The 12810-nt window shown below is 53.1% G+C and overlaps 1 protein-coding gene across 2 annotated transcripts in view; it reads right to left on the bottom strand.

Annotated features, from left to right (window-relative positions):
• Nucleotides 1-12810, bottom strand: part of GPT2 (glutamic--pyruvic transaminase 2) — a 49224-nt gene that overhangs the window by 27294 nt on the left and 9120 nt on the right. For both annotated transcript variants that reach the window (XM_054452890.2, XM_054452893.2), the window contains exons 3-4: nt 7522-7611; nt 4561-4669 (exon numbers count right to left, since the gene is read on the bottom strand). In XM_054452890.2, coding sequence (XP_054308865.1) covers nt 4561-4669; nt 7522-7611 — 199 coding nt within the window. The remainder of the gene's footprint in view (nt 1-4560; nt 4670-7521; nt 7612-12810) is intronic.

Genomic DNA, 12810 nt, shown 5'->3' with positions numbered 1-12810 from the left:
AGTGGTTCACGCCTCTACTCCCAGCACTTTGGGAGGTTGAGGCAGGCAGATCACCTGAGGTTAGGGGTTCAAGACCAGCCTGGCCAACACGGTGAAACCTTATCTCTAAAAAAAAAATCAGCCGGGTGTGGTAGCAGGTTCCTGTAATCCCAGCTACTCAGGAGGCTGAGGAAGGAGAATCACTTGAATCCGGGAGGTGGAGGTTGCAGTGAGCCAAGATTGAGCCACTGTACTCCAGCCTGGGCGACAGATTGAGACCCTGTCTTTTAAAAAAAAAAAAAAAAAAAAAAAAAAGCCCTGAACTGGAATCCCCCAGCTCTGCCTCAGCCTCTCTGTGCAGCATTGGGCTCTGCACAGCTGTAAAAGGAGCAGCCAGACCAACACTCTAAGGTGCCAACTGGCAAACGTTAACTTGTGTCACTCTGGGTGGTGGGCATGGGCTTCTGGCATGTTATTTTGAGTATTCTAATACATTTAGAGTATTTTGTAAGTTTAAAAAAGGGTAGGTGCAGATGCTGGTGTTAGAGCCCTCCCCCACTAGGTGATTTAGTTGCTATTTCTGAGCTTCTGTAAGAGAGACCTTCTAGGACTCCTTGCTTCCCTTCACCCTTTTTCAATGCCCCACCTTCTACTCCTCAGGGCCTCCAATTCTTCGTGCCTCTAAGAGCATCCACTTCCCTGAACGCCCAGGCCTTCACCCATTAGCAAGCCCTCTGCTTCTCTGAATGTTACTTCTGCGGATCACAGACTTTCTACCCTTCCAAGGAGGCTCCTGGGTTTCTTTTTCTTCAGATCTCACGTTATGCTCCAAACCACACTGACCCTTCTAGGCTCATTTCTAGTCTGTCTCCAGGAGGCCTGCCCTAAAGATTCTGCTCCACCTCCAGCCAATCTCTCAGCCTATAATTTCTCCAGTTACTTTATTATTTATTAGTTTCTTTTAAGAAACAGGGTCTCACTTTGTTGCTCAGGCTGGTGTGCAGCAGCACGATCATAGCTCACTGCGGCCTTCAACTCCTGGGCTCAAGCAATTCTCCCACCTCGGCCTCCCAAAGTGCTAGGATCACAGGTGTAAGCCACTGTGCTGGCCCCTCCAGGTATTTTGTACAGAAGCAGCCCTGCCCTCCCCATGCTGACTCTTGACTCTTGGTTCCTCCAGGGCAGGGGCTGTTACCCGTTTCTTCTGTGCATTTCTCTCGGAGCACCTTGCCCACTGCGGGCTGCGCTCCACTACACCCTGCTGAGGACCCACTGCCAAACTCCCACCTCATCGAACATCACTGCCCTAGGGCCCCTTCATTCAGTCACACGGAGGTCCCAACTTTAGGGCCTTTGCACACGCTGTTCGCTGGTCCGGCATGCATTTGCAGGTTCTTACTCATCCTCCCCATGAGCGTGAATGCCACGTTTCCCCTTAAGCTCTTCCTCTCCATTAGAGCCCCTCGTTATAATCCTGCAGCTCTCTCCAAGATCTCGTGAGAACTAGTGATTATACATTCGTATAAATTCTTTTTCATGTTTGTTTCTCCCAAATCTGATAGCTTCGTGAGCACAGAAGCTCCACCCACCTTGCTCACCAGTGTCTTTGGTGTCTAGAACACAGCCTGGTACGTGCTCAGGGAGGGGCTGGACAAGGGCACACAGCTCCTGCCCCACCCCAGGCAGGTGCTAGGTTTTACCTCAACCCCATTGAGATCCAGGACAAACCTGAGAACCAAATTGCTCATCAAACAGAACACAAATGAAGTTGCTGGGTGTGGTGGCTCATGCCTGTAATCCCAACTACTCTGGAGGCCGAGGCAGGATGATTACTTGAGCCCAGGAGTTCACGAGCAGCCTGGACAACAGTGAGACCCTATGTCTACAAAAAATATAAAAGTTGGCCGAGTGTGGTGGTATGTGCCTGTAGTCCCAGCTACTTGGGAGGCTGATGCAGGAAGATTGCTTGAGCCCAGGAGGTCAAGGTTACAGTGAGCTATGATTGCACCACTGCACTCCAGCCTGGGTGACAGGGCAAGACCCTATCTCTTAAAAAGGAAAAAAAAGAAAAAAAAAAAAAACATGAAGCCCTGCTAAGAAATAATAATTTTTTTTTTTTTTTTGGAAGGGACAGAGTCTCACTCTCATCACCCAGGCTGGAGTGCAATGGCATGATCTCAGCTCACTGCAACCTCCACCTCCCGGGTTCAAGCAATTCTCCTGCCTCAGCCTCCCAAGTAGCTGGGATTACAGGCACCCACCACAATGCCTGGCTAATTTTTGTATTTTCAGTAGAGACAGGGTTTTGCCAAGTTGGCCAGGCTGATCTCTAACTCCTGACCTCAGGTGATCCACCTGCCTTGGCCTCCCAAAGTGCTGGGATTACAGGTGTGAGCCACCACGCCCAGCCCAAGAAGTAATTTTAAAGGATATGATAAAAACACATCCTGAGTGGCCAGGCACGGTGGCTCACGCCTGTAATTCCAGCACTTTGGGAGGCTAAGGTGGGCAGATCACGAGGTTAGGAGTTCAAGACCAGCCTGGCCAATATGGTGAAATCTCATCTCTACTAAAAATACAAAAATTACCCAGGCGTGGTGGCGCCAGGTACTCAGGAGGCTGAGGCACAAGAATCGCTTGAACCCGGGAGGCAGAGGTTGCAGTGAACTAAGATCGCACCACTGAACTCCAGCCTGGGCAACAGAGTGACACTCTGTTTCAAAAAAACAAATAAATAAAATCTCCTGGGTGAGCTTCAAGACTTTGTATACATATTTAATAATCTCCCTGTGGGTCAGGGTGGCCATGGAGCATAGTGACATGCCCCATTTCTTTTTACTCCTGTAGGCAGAAAAGTGCTCAGGCTGCCCAGAGCGTAGGTAACAGAGAGCAACACCACTATGTCCCTGTCACGCGAAGGACCACACTGTCCTGCCCCCTGGAATGGGCAGGGCTTGACTACAGCTAACAAGGGGCTTTAGCACACATGAACCTTCCTTGCAAGCCCAGGAGGTGGGTACAAAGTACTTCCTGGCTGAAGGATGAGAGAGACTCCAAGCACTCCTACCTCACCTGTGTTTATGAGGTCCTGGAACAGGGCTCAGGGTGGGTCCCAAAAACCATGAGGGCCAACTGGTATTTTGCTGTAACACCCCACAAGGGAACTCACAGGGACACAGTCTCTCATCCCCACTACCCCAGCTCTGGCTCACCTGAAGTTGCAAAAACCTGTTGATGAGGCTTAGCATGTGGAACAAAAATCCGTACCCGGTCCCCAGACACTCACATCAGACACACAAAAGGCACATTCCCCTCCCCCTGCCTCTCAGTTGGGGGCTTCCAGGAGTTTTAGGCCTATGGCCATGGGGTCTTTGGGAAACACCTTTGCCCTCGGGGCCAGGCAGAGGGTGCAGGGGGAAAACGAGCCTGGAAGCCGGGCCTCTGGGCTGCAGGGCTGCTTTCTGCCAGCTTGTGGTTTAGGTCTTGGCATACAAGGCCCCAGCCCACACCCCATCCAGGCTGGCAGGTGGGAAAGCAAGGGGCAGCTGGCCCCCTCCTGAGAGAGACAGTGCCCAGACTCAGAGGGAGGGCAGGGGGGCCACAGCCAGGAGGGTAAGCACAGGGCCGTCAATAAGGGACGGAGCAGAAAAAGTTGGCAGGGGTGGCAGGAGATGGAGACAACAAGGGGGGGCCACTCCCCTGCTGAGCAAGCCACCAGAATCTGTCCCCACCCTCAGCTCCACTTTCGGGAACATCAGGGCTCGTATCCTAGGAAGACTCTAAGAACAACAGCAGTTTTCCTCAGGGCGAAGGAAGCCAGATTCCCAGCGTGGGTGCTGCATGAAGGAACCAGCAGAAATAAACAGAGGAAGGAAAATGACAGAACAAAAAGCTGGAGGCCCAGGGGCTGGAACTCCATCACCGCAGGGGAGGGAGAGAATCATCTTCATATCTACAGGGGCCAAGTTCCAGGTCTACTCTTGAAGCCTGGTGCCACGTCAGGATGCAGACATTGGGGCATGGGTCCCTGAAAGGATGAGTGAGGGCCAGCTTGAGGGGAACACCATGAAGTACCAGGGGGTACTGGCACCATCGGACTGAAGAAAGCCACAGAAAGGGGCTGGAGGGGTCCCAAGGTGCTTCCCTTCCCCAGCAATTGGCTGCCATCTCCAAGACAGTGCAGGGACATGTTCAGAGCTGGAGGCCACAGAAAGGCAAGGATGCTGAACAAAACTGGGCACTGCATTTCTACCCGGCCTCCAGCTGCTGGTTGAAACCTGCTGTGACGAAGGCAGGCTCAGCTGCCGTCCAATGAGGCTGGCTCCGAGGAGGAGGACCCACACCCGGCATGATGCAGGCACTTGCACCTAAAGGTGGCAACGGCACCACCTGCTTAATAAACTGGAGGCCAGCAAGGTGTGAGTGGGAAGAGGATGCTATTTTTTGTTTACTCTGCGCACTGTCAGCCACCCACACACGTTCACACACCCATTCGCACGCAGGACCCTCCGCTCAAGGCTGGGGCTGCCTGGGAACTCTCATTCATTTCACGCCTGGGGGCCTGGCAAGTTGGGGCCTCACCCAGGCTGTTCCCGCCACAAGCCTGCAGGATCCGCCGGGCGCGTTTCTTAGCATCTTCTGGGAAGCTGGGGCTGTCCAGCAGGTTTGGGTAGGTGCATAGTGCCATCACCTGGGGGAACAAGACACAGGCTGAGCTCCCAGCACCCCCACTCCTAGAGCTCCGGGAGGAGCACAGAGGCCACTGGGAGGATGACAGCTCCCAGGGACGGGGCTGACGCAAGCCTCTCTGCGAGGACTCAGCCTGTGGGAGCTTGGGAGCGGGAGGGGAAAACGCTGGGCTCTCTGTAGCAGAAGGGGAGAAGTTGAGAGTTGGGATGCACTATGACCTGGGCTGCTGGAAGAGGAGCCAACGATCAGAATGAGGCTGCTACTTCGCCCCTGGCCCAAGCTCTTCCGCTAGGGACAGTGGGCTCACACACCCAAGGCACAATCAGGGGTTTGCAGAGCAGCGGGCAGGCGATGCCCAGCAGGGTGGAGCATGGCTGCAGAACCCCCTACTCCCAGCCTGAGCTCCCCCAACGCCCTAGGCCCCCTCCCCCTGCATTCATCACCCCCTTTCCTCCCTAGATGAAAACTGGACCAGCTTTCTCTTCTCTGTAACAGAGAACATCACCCCAACCCCACAAATTAACAGGATTAAGCAAGCAAATGTGTACAAAAGTGCCAGTAACCCCAACTCGCCCGGCAAGTTGAGGCTGGCACCGAGGAGCCAAGCAAGGTGCACTGAGGGGGTCAGGACTTGTGGCTCTGACACCAGTGGGGTGACTTCAGTGAGCGCCTGGCTTCATGGAGCCTGGCTTCTCTTCATCTGCACAATGGGCAATGAGCTGGCCTGCCCGCCTCCCAGGGGCACCCGTGCAGGTCAGAGGAGATGTGTGAAGGCTGGAGGCAGCTGGCACCAGGCTGGAGAGGCTGGGCCTGCCATGCACAATGGCAGGGCTGGACCTGGGAACACGTCTCCAGCAAATAAGGCTGAGTAAGGCCTGTTCTGAAGCCTGCCACAACTTAAACCCAGGTCCATGAGGGGACCTCTCCTGAGAGGCCACTCTCGCTTGGCCCTCCCCTTCAAAGCTCACGCTCCAGGGAAGTCAGGGCCCTCTGGCCTCCTCCCACCTCGTTTCCCTGGCAGAGCCACTCTGTGTGGTCTGATTCATTTCCCCCTCCTGGGCCCAGCATGGGGACTCTAACATCCAGGGCTGCAGGCCTGCTCCGAGGGTCAGCAGCAGTGGCTGTGGGAGGGAGGCCCAGTGAGCGCCCCCCAGACCAGGGCCAGCCTCAGCTCCTCTCCCTCACTGCTCTGTGACAACTCCCTCAGGAGCTGTGGGCTGAGCCCTCCCAGCCCCTCCTCAGCCCTCTGCCCCAGAGAACAAGGCAGGGAACAGGGAACTGGGGTTCCCGGGGCTCAACTTCCCTGATGGCCCTAGCCCATGAACCTTAACCACACACAGCACTGCATTTTGATCCAAAATGGGCCTCAATCCCAGTGTGACTCAGGAGGTTGAGGCAGGAAAGGATTACTTGGGCCCAGGAATTCGAGACCAGCCTGGGCAACACAGCAAGACCCTATCTCTACCAAAAATTTTAAAAATTAGCCGGGTGTGGTGGCATACACCTGTAGTCCCAGATACTCAGGAGGCTGAGGCAGGAGGATTGCTTCAGCCCAGGAGTTTGAGGTTACAGAGAGCAGTGATCGTGACAATCGCACTCCAGCCTGGGCAACAGAGCAAGACCCTGTCTCAAAAAATATATATATATACACAATATATATGTTATATAAAATATATATGTAAAATATATATATATAAAAAATATATATATATGTAAAATATATATATATATATAAAAAACAGGCCCGGTGCGGTGACTCATGCCTGTAATCGCAGCACTTTGGGAGGCCGAGGCGGGCAGATCATTTGAAGTTAGGAGTTTGAAACCAGCCTGGCCAACATGGAGAAACCCCATCTCTACCAAAAATACAAAAATTAGCCAGGTGTGGTGGTGCATGCCTGTAATCCCAGCTACTCGGGAGGCTGAGGCAGGAAAGTTGCTTGAACCCAGGAGGTGGAGGTTGCTGTGAGCTGAGAGCATACCACTGTACTGCAACCTGGGCAACAAAACAAAAACAAACCTGGGCGACAAAACAAAAACAAAAACAAAACCTAAATAAAACAAAACAGGCCTCAGTCCTTCTAGAAAAAGCTGTCACACACTGGGTCTCCCGCCTCTGTTCTGTCCTGGGGCATCTCCCACGCCACCGCCTCCAGCCCACCAATCCCATAATCCCACAATCCCAGCCCAGGCAGCACTGAGGTTAGTAGTGCTCAGACTGAAACATGGAAGCCGCCTTCTCCTGGAGCCTGAGGAGGGAGCTGGGTCACTGCAGAGGCAGCCAGGGGTGCAGCGGCTCACAGTGGCCGTCCCCAATCTGGAGCTCCTGTGCTGGGCCCCAGGAGGCCTCTGCACTCATCACCTCACCAAGGCCTGGCAATCTCCCGAGGTGGCACTCTGCCAACTTCCACCTGCCCAAAGCCACCCAGCTGGTACGCAGCAGAGCCCACACTCACACCCAGGAGGGCCTCAAGTGGGAAGCCACATCCTGCCCCCGCCATGACACCTCCTGCTGCCCCCCGACGCCTCCTCCCAGCCCAGCCAGCCTTTCCCTGTCCCCTGGGCTGCTGCCTACCCCACCACTGCCTTTGCCCACCAAGTTCCTAACTCAGCTCCCAGGACCCCGCCCCGTGGAAGAGTCTCCCTGGGAGCCTCCTACACCAGAGCAACCCCAAAACAGGTCTGGGAATTTTCAACAACCTCAGAAAGGCAGGAAGGAGGCTAAGGGAGACAGCCAGAGGGCATCAGGCTGGGAGGGCCTGGACATCGAGGGGGCAGAGGACGGCCCCTATGACGGCCCGCCCAGCCCAGGGCCCTGCCTTCCTGCAGCCTCTGCTCCTGGGGGCGGCTCACCTGCCGGAGGAAGGTGATTGGCTGCTGCCCCATAGCCTGGGCGTCCCCAATGTTGGCTCGGATGACCTCTGTGAATGGCTTTTTGATACCCTGAGCAGAAAGAAAGCAACAGGTGGTTACTTAGAAACTCTTAAACCCTGGATTCCAGAGGCCAGGCAAGGTTCCTGCAGGATATTAATAAACAGCCCTATTTTGAGCCTTACCAAGTATCTGACTTGGTGCCAGGCCTTTGACATGCCTGGTCTCATTTAACCTTCACAGCCACCCCATGAGGAAGAACTAGTATTAATCCCATTTGACAGATGAGGAAATCAAGGCTCTTAAAGGGTAGAAACTTCCTCAAGGTCACATAATTTTATTTTTTTGAGACAGAGGCTTGCTCTCTTGCCCAAGATGGAGTACAGTAGTGCCATCTCAGCTCACTGCAAACTCCACCTCCCGGGTTCAAGTGATTCTTGTGTCTCAGCCTCCCGAGTAGCTGGGATTACAGACGTGCATCACCACGCCCAGCTAATTTTTGTATTTTTAGTAGAGACAGGATTTCAACATGTTGGCCAGGCTGGTCTCCAACTCATGTGACCCACCCACCCCAGCCTCCCAAAGTACTAGGATTACAGGTGTGAGCCATCGCGCCCGACCAACATAATTTTATTTATTACTTATTGTTACCATTTTGTAGAGACAGGGTCTCACTCTGTCACTCAGGCTGGAGTGCAGTGGTGTGATCATGGTTCACTGCATCCCCAACCTTGTGGGCTCAGGCGATCCTCCGCCTTGGCCTCTCAAAGTGTTGGGGTTACAGGGGTGAACCACTATGCCCAGCCACATAACTGATTAATGTAAGTGCTGGGACTGAATATAAGTACAGGAAGCCAGATTCCAAGGTCACTTTTCTTAACCACTGTGCTCCTCCTCTGCCTCCCACTTTCCAGAAGGGCTGGAAGAGCTTTCCTGGCTGCCCAAGCATCCCAAACAGCTGCTGCTCCGCTGCCTGACTGCCACCACACAAGGAAGTCTAAAAGGCAGCCCTGGGCCAGATGTGTGGGAGGGAGGCAGGGGTCAGCAGCAGAACATGCCAAATGTCAGGCACACAGGGTCCCAGACTCCTCTGCCTCCTGCCCCAGGCGCAGCTCTACCGCAATGGTCTAAATGACTAGCCAGGGACACTGAGGACACCCTCCCCATCAGAAGACATGGATCAGCAGGGAATCCTCAGGGTCATTTTCTTGCAAACCATTCTTTGCAGAATGAAAAATGTGGGCTGATTTTCACATTAAAAAAAAAAAAGCATCAGGGATTAAAAAGACTGACTGAAGAGCAAATTGAGGCCACTGCCTGAGCAGTGTGGGTAGCACAGAAGAGAGATTACAGAGAGAAGTCCAAGACCCTTGCGACATCACTGGGGAGGTGACAGAAGGACACCCTGGCTGCTGCAAAGGCGAAAGCAGAGTTTGACATGGAGAATTATGGGGACCTGGAAACGTGGGAATCCTGCACATTTCCCTGATAAACCCAATCAGCCACTGGGAGAAATGCAGTCAACAACAGGTTCAAGGACTTCCCAGGGCAGCTGAAAGGATTACCTGAAACAAACAGCGTGAAAGCCCTTAGCAGAGTACAAATATCATCTTACAAAAGCCGGCCCAGGAACAAGGTCACCGGGGTCACAGTGGGAGGAAAAACGGGCTCAGCAAGCTGGTGGCCACAGCCCGGGTGGGAGGGCCTGGCCTTTGTCCTGTCTCCAGCTGCCCCTTCCCCAAAGGTACCCCAAATACAAATTTTACAGATATAACTCTGTGCTTGTGACACTTATCTTTTCTCCTTTTCATGCAATGTGTGAATAAAAGCAACTTTAGAAGGCATGGCCTTTTCAAAACCAGTAATGTACACTTTAAGTAAAAACTAGTGGCTGGACGTGGTGGCTCACACCTGTAATTCCAGCACTTTGGGAGGCCAAGGCAGGAGGATCCCTTGAGGCCAGGAGTTCAACAACAGCCTGGGCAACAGTTTCAAGTTGCCCAAGACCTTGTCTCTATAAAAAATTAAAATTAGCCAGGCATGGTGGCACATGCCTATAGCCCCAGCTGCTGGGGAGGCTGAAGTGGGAGTATCACACTTGAGCCCAGGAGTTCAAGGTTGCAGTGAGCTATGATCGCGTCACTGCTCTCCAGCCTGGGCATCAGAGTGAGACCCTCTTTTTTTTTTTTTTGAGACAGCGTTTCCCTCTGTCATCCAGGCTGGAGTGCAATGGTGTGATCTCAGTGCACTGCAACCTCCACCTCCCAGGTTCAAGCATTTCTCATGCCTCAGCCGCCCAAGTGGCTGGTACTACAGACAAGCATCACCACACGCAGCTAATTTTTGTATTTTTAATGGAGACGGGATTTCATCATGTTTCCCAGGCTGGTCTTGAACTCCTGAGCACAAATGATCTGCCCGCCTCAGCCTCCCAAAGTGCTGTGATTACAAGTGTGAGCCACCTCGCCTGGCCTGACCCTGTGTCCTAAAAACAACAACAAAGCAGCGGGCTTAAGAGACAAAAGTAGCAGCCAAACATGTTTTTCTGGCCCTAGTGTGCCACCCCTAAGCCCTAAGCAAGGAGGCATGGGGGACTGAAGAAGATGTCTCGGAAGTGGCTCTGGACCATCATAAACAGGGCCTAAGTCCTACAAGCTATGTTTCTCGGGGAAGGGGGTCCTCTAAGCCCCTTGCAGCCCATCTGCTGAGTTCTTCAGTGTCTGGCCAACATGGATAAGGATTTGCAGTGGCGGCCGGGTGCAGCGGCTCATACCTGTAATCCCAGCACTTTGGGAGGCTGAGGCGAGCGGATCACAAGGTCAGCAGATCGAGACCATCCTGGCTAACACGGTGAAACCCCGTCTCTACTAAAAATACAAAAAATTAGCCGGGCATGGTGGCGGGCACCTGTAGTCCCAGCTACTCGGAAGGCTCAGGCAGGAGAATGGCGTGAACCCGGGAGGCTGAGCTTGCAGTGAGCAGAGATTCCGCCACTGCACTCCAGCCTGGGACTCCAGCCTGGGGGACAGAGCGAGACTCCGTCTCAAAAAAAAAAAAAAAAAAGATTCCCAGTGGCATCCAGACGCAGCCACTGTGTCTGGAGAGCCAGGGCAGCACTGCCCACTGCATGGGGGTACAGGCACTCTGGAGAGGCTCTGGCTGCAGGAGTGTGCAGCCCCCGCGCTGATCCCACAGCCAGGATCCCAAAAGGTTGAGGGTGTGGGCAGTTACCCAAGCCTCTGTGTGCAAAGGGGCGGGCCCGATCCACTGCTTGGCACTGGCCTGGGCTCCTGGCATGGGGTCCTTGCTCAGCCTGACTGAATTGTTGCAGACCCCAGGCCTAGCTCTCTGAACCTGGGTGATTTCTGGGGTGTGGATACAGCCCATTCTTCACAGGGAGTAAATCTGTCACAGTTGTGAGGCACAGGAACCAACACACAGCTGTGGGCCCTGGGCCAGCCCAACACAGGGAGAGAATAACGCCTGGAACAGAGCCCTGAATGTTCCTTTCCCGTGCCCTCCCCCCGCACTGCTCGACCAATGCAGGGCAGCTGCCGCGAAGCCTGGGAACACAGCATCTCCATTCTTGGGTCTTGGTGCCTGCAGATCCCGGACACTTTGCTATGATGGATGAGCTGGGGGTCAGGACACTGGCTACCCTGAATGGGTGAAGAAACCAGCCCACCCAGCCAAGGGCCACCATGCAGAAGAGACTGTTCTGAGCACACTCCTGCATCCGGGAACTCAAGGTCTACATGGGACGGGAAATACCAAGAGCCCTGGGGTAGACTCCCAGAGTGACTGGTCCAGAGCCCACAGGCACAGCACCCATGGGAACCTCGCGCCTGCCCTGCCCTCAGGGCTCTGCCAGCTCAGAGGGACTAAGGAGCCGCAGCATCCTGATTCCTCTCACGGCACTCTAGAGCCACCTTCGAATCCGCCTGCACACATCCCGCCCAGAGCCACCTCCCCTGTGTGGCACAGATGCACGGAAGGTCCTTCCCAGGGAGGGCTCCCCTCCCGCCACTTTGGCTCAAGCAGGGATCAGGGGAGGGCACCACCCCCCCAGCTCTAGGGACGGCATATTTCATAGGGTTTTAGCAGGGAGAATAACTGTCCTCCCCAGCCCACAGGCCTCGCACCAGCATGAGGGTCACAGGCGGATGGATATTCTAACAAGGCACAGCAAAGGAAACAATCAACAAAAAGGCAGCCCACGGCAGGGAACACCATCGGCCTCCGCATCCGTGGCTCCAGCATCTGCGGACTCAACCAACCGTGGATCAAAAATATTCAGGAAAGGGCCGGGCACGGTGATTCAAGCCTGTATTCCCAGCACTTTGGGAGGCTGAGGTGGGCAGATCACGAGGTCAGGAGATTGAGACCATCCTGGCTAACACGGTGAAACCCCGTCTCTACTAAAAATACAAAAAAATTTCCCAGGCGTGGTGGCACGCGCCTGTAGTCCCAGCTATTTGGGAGGCTGAGGTAGGAGAATGGTGTAAACCCGGGAGGTGGAGCCTGCAGTGAGCCGAGATCACGCCACTGCACTCCAGCCTGGATGACAGAGCAAGACTCCCTCTCAAAAAAAAAAAAAAAAAAAAAATTTCAGGAAAAACCCTGCACCTGTACTAAACACATACAGACTTTTCTTGTCATTGTTCCCTAAACAATAGAGTTGAACCATTATTTACACAATATGTACTACGTATTATATGTACTCTATAGAGGCTGTAAAGATGATTTAATTATACAGGAGGATGTGCATAGGTCATATGCAAATACTACGCCATTTATATGAGCATCCTTGGATTTAGGTATCCGAGGGAGGTCCTCCTTGGATAATGAGAGACAACTGTATTTGTAAACAAAATATCTGATAATAGGATCCTTATATCCAAATATCCAATATATGCAAATAAGGAATTCATACAACTCAAGAAAAAAACTGATTAAACCTGATTTAAAAATAGACAAAGGATGTGAAGAGACTTTCCACAAAAGACACATAAATGGTCAACAGATACATGAAAAAGATGCAAAACATCTAATCAAACACAATTCAAAGCCACAATGAGATATCATCTCATACTTGTTAGCATGGTTATTATAAAAAGTTCAAAGATCAGTGTTGGTGAGGGTGTGGGGAAAGGGAACCCTGCACACCACTGGTGGGAATGTAAACTGGTATAGCCATTATGGAAAACAGTATGGAGGTTCCTCGAAAAATTAAAAATAGAACTACCCTAGGATCCAGCAATCCCACTGCTG

Source organism: Pongo pygmaeus, chromosome 18 (genome assembly GCF_028885625.2).
Source record: "Pongo pygmaeus isolate AG05252 chromosome 18, NHGRI_mPonPyg2-v2.0_pri, whole genome shotgun sequence".
Taxonomy (NCBI): domain Eukaryota; kingdom Metazoa; phylum Chordata; class Mammalia; order Primates; family Hominidae; genus Pongo; species Pongo pygmaeus.
The sequence above is the reverse complement of the archived record's forward strand: the minus strand, read 5'-3'. Positions and strand labels throughout refer to the sequence as shown.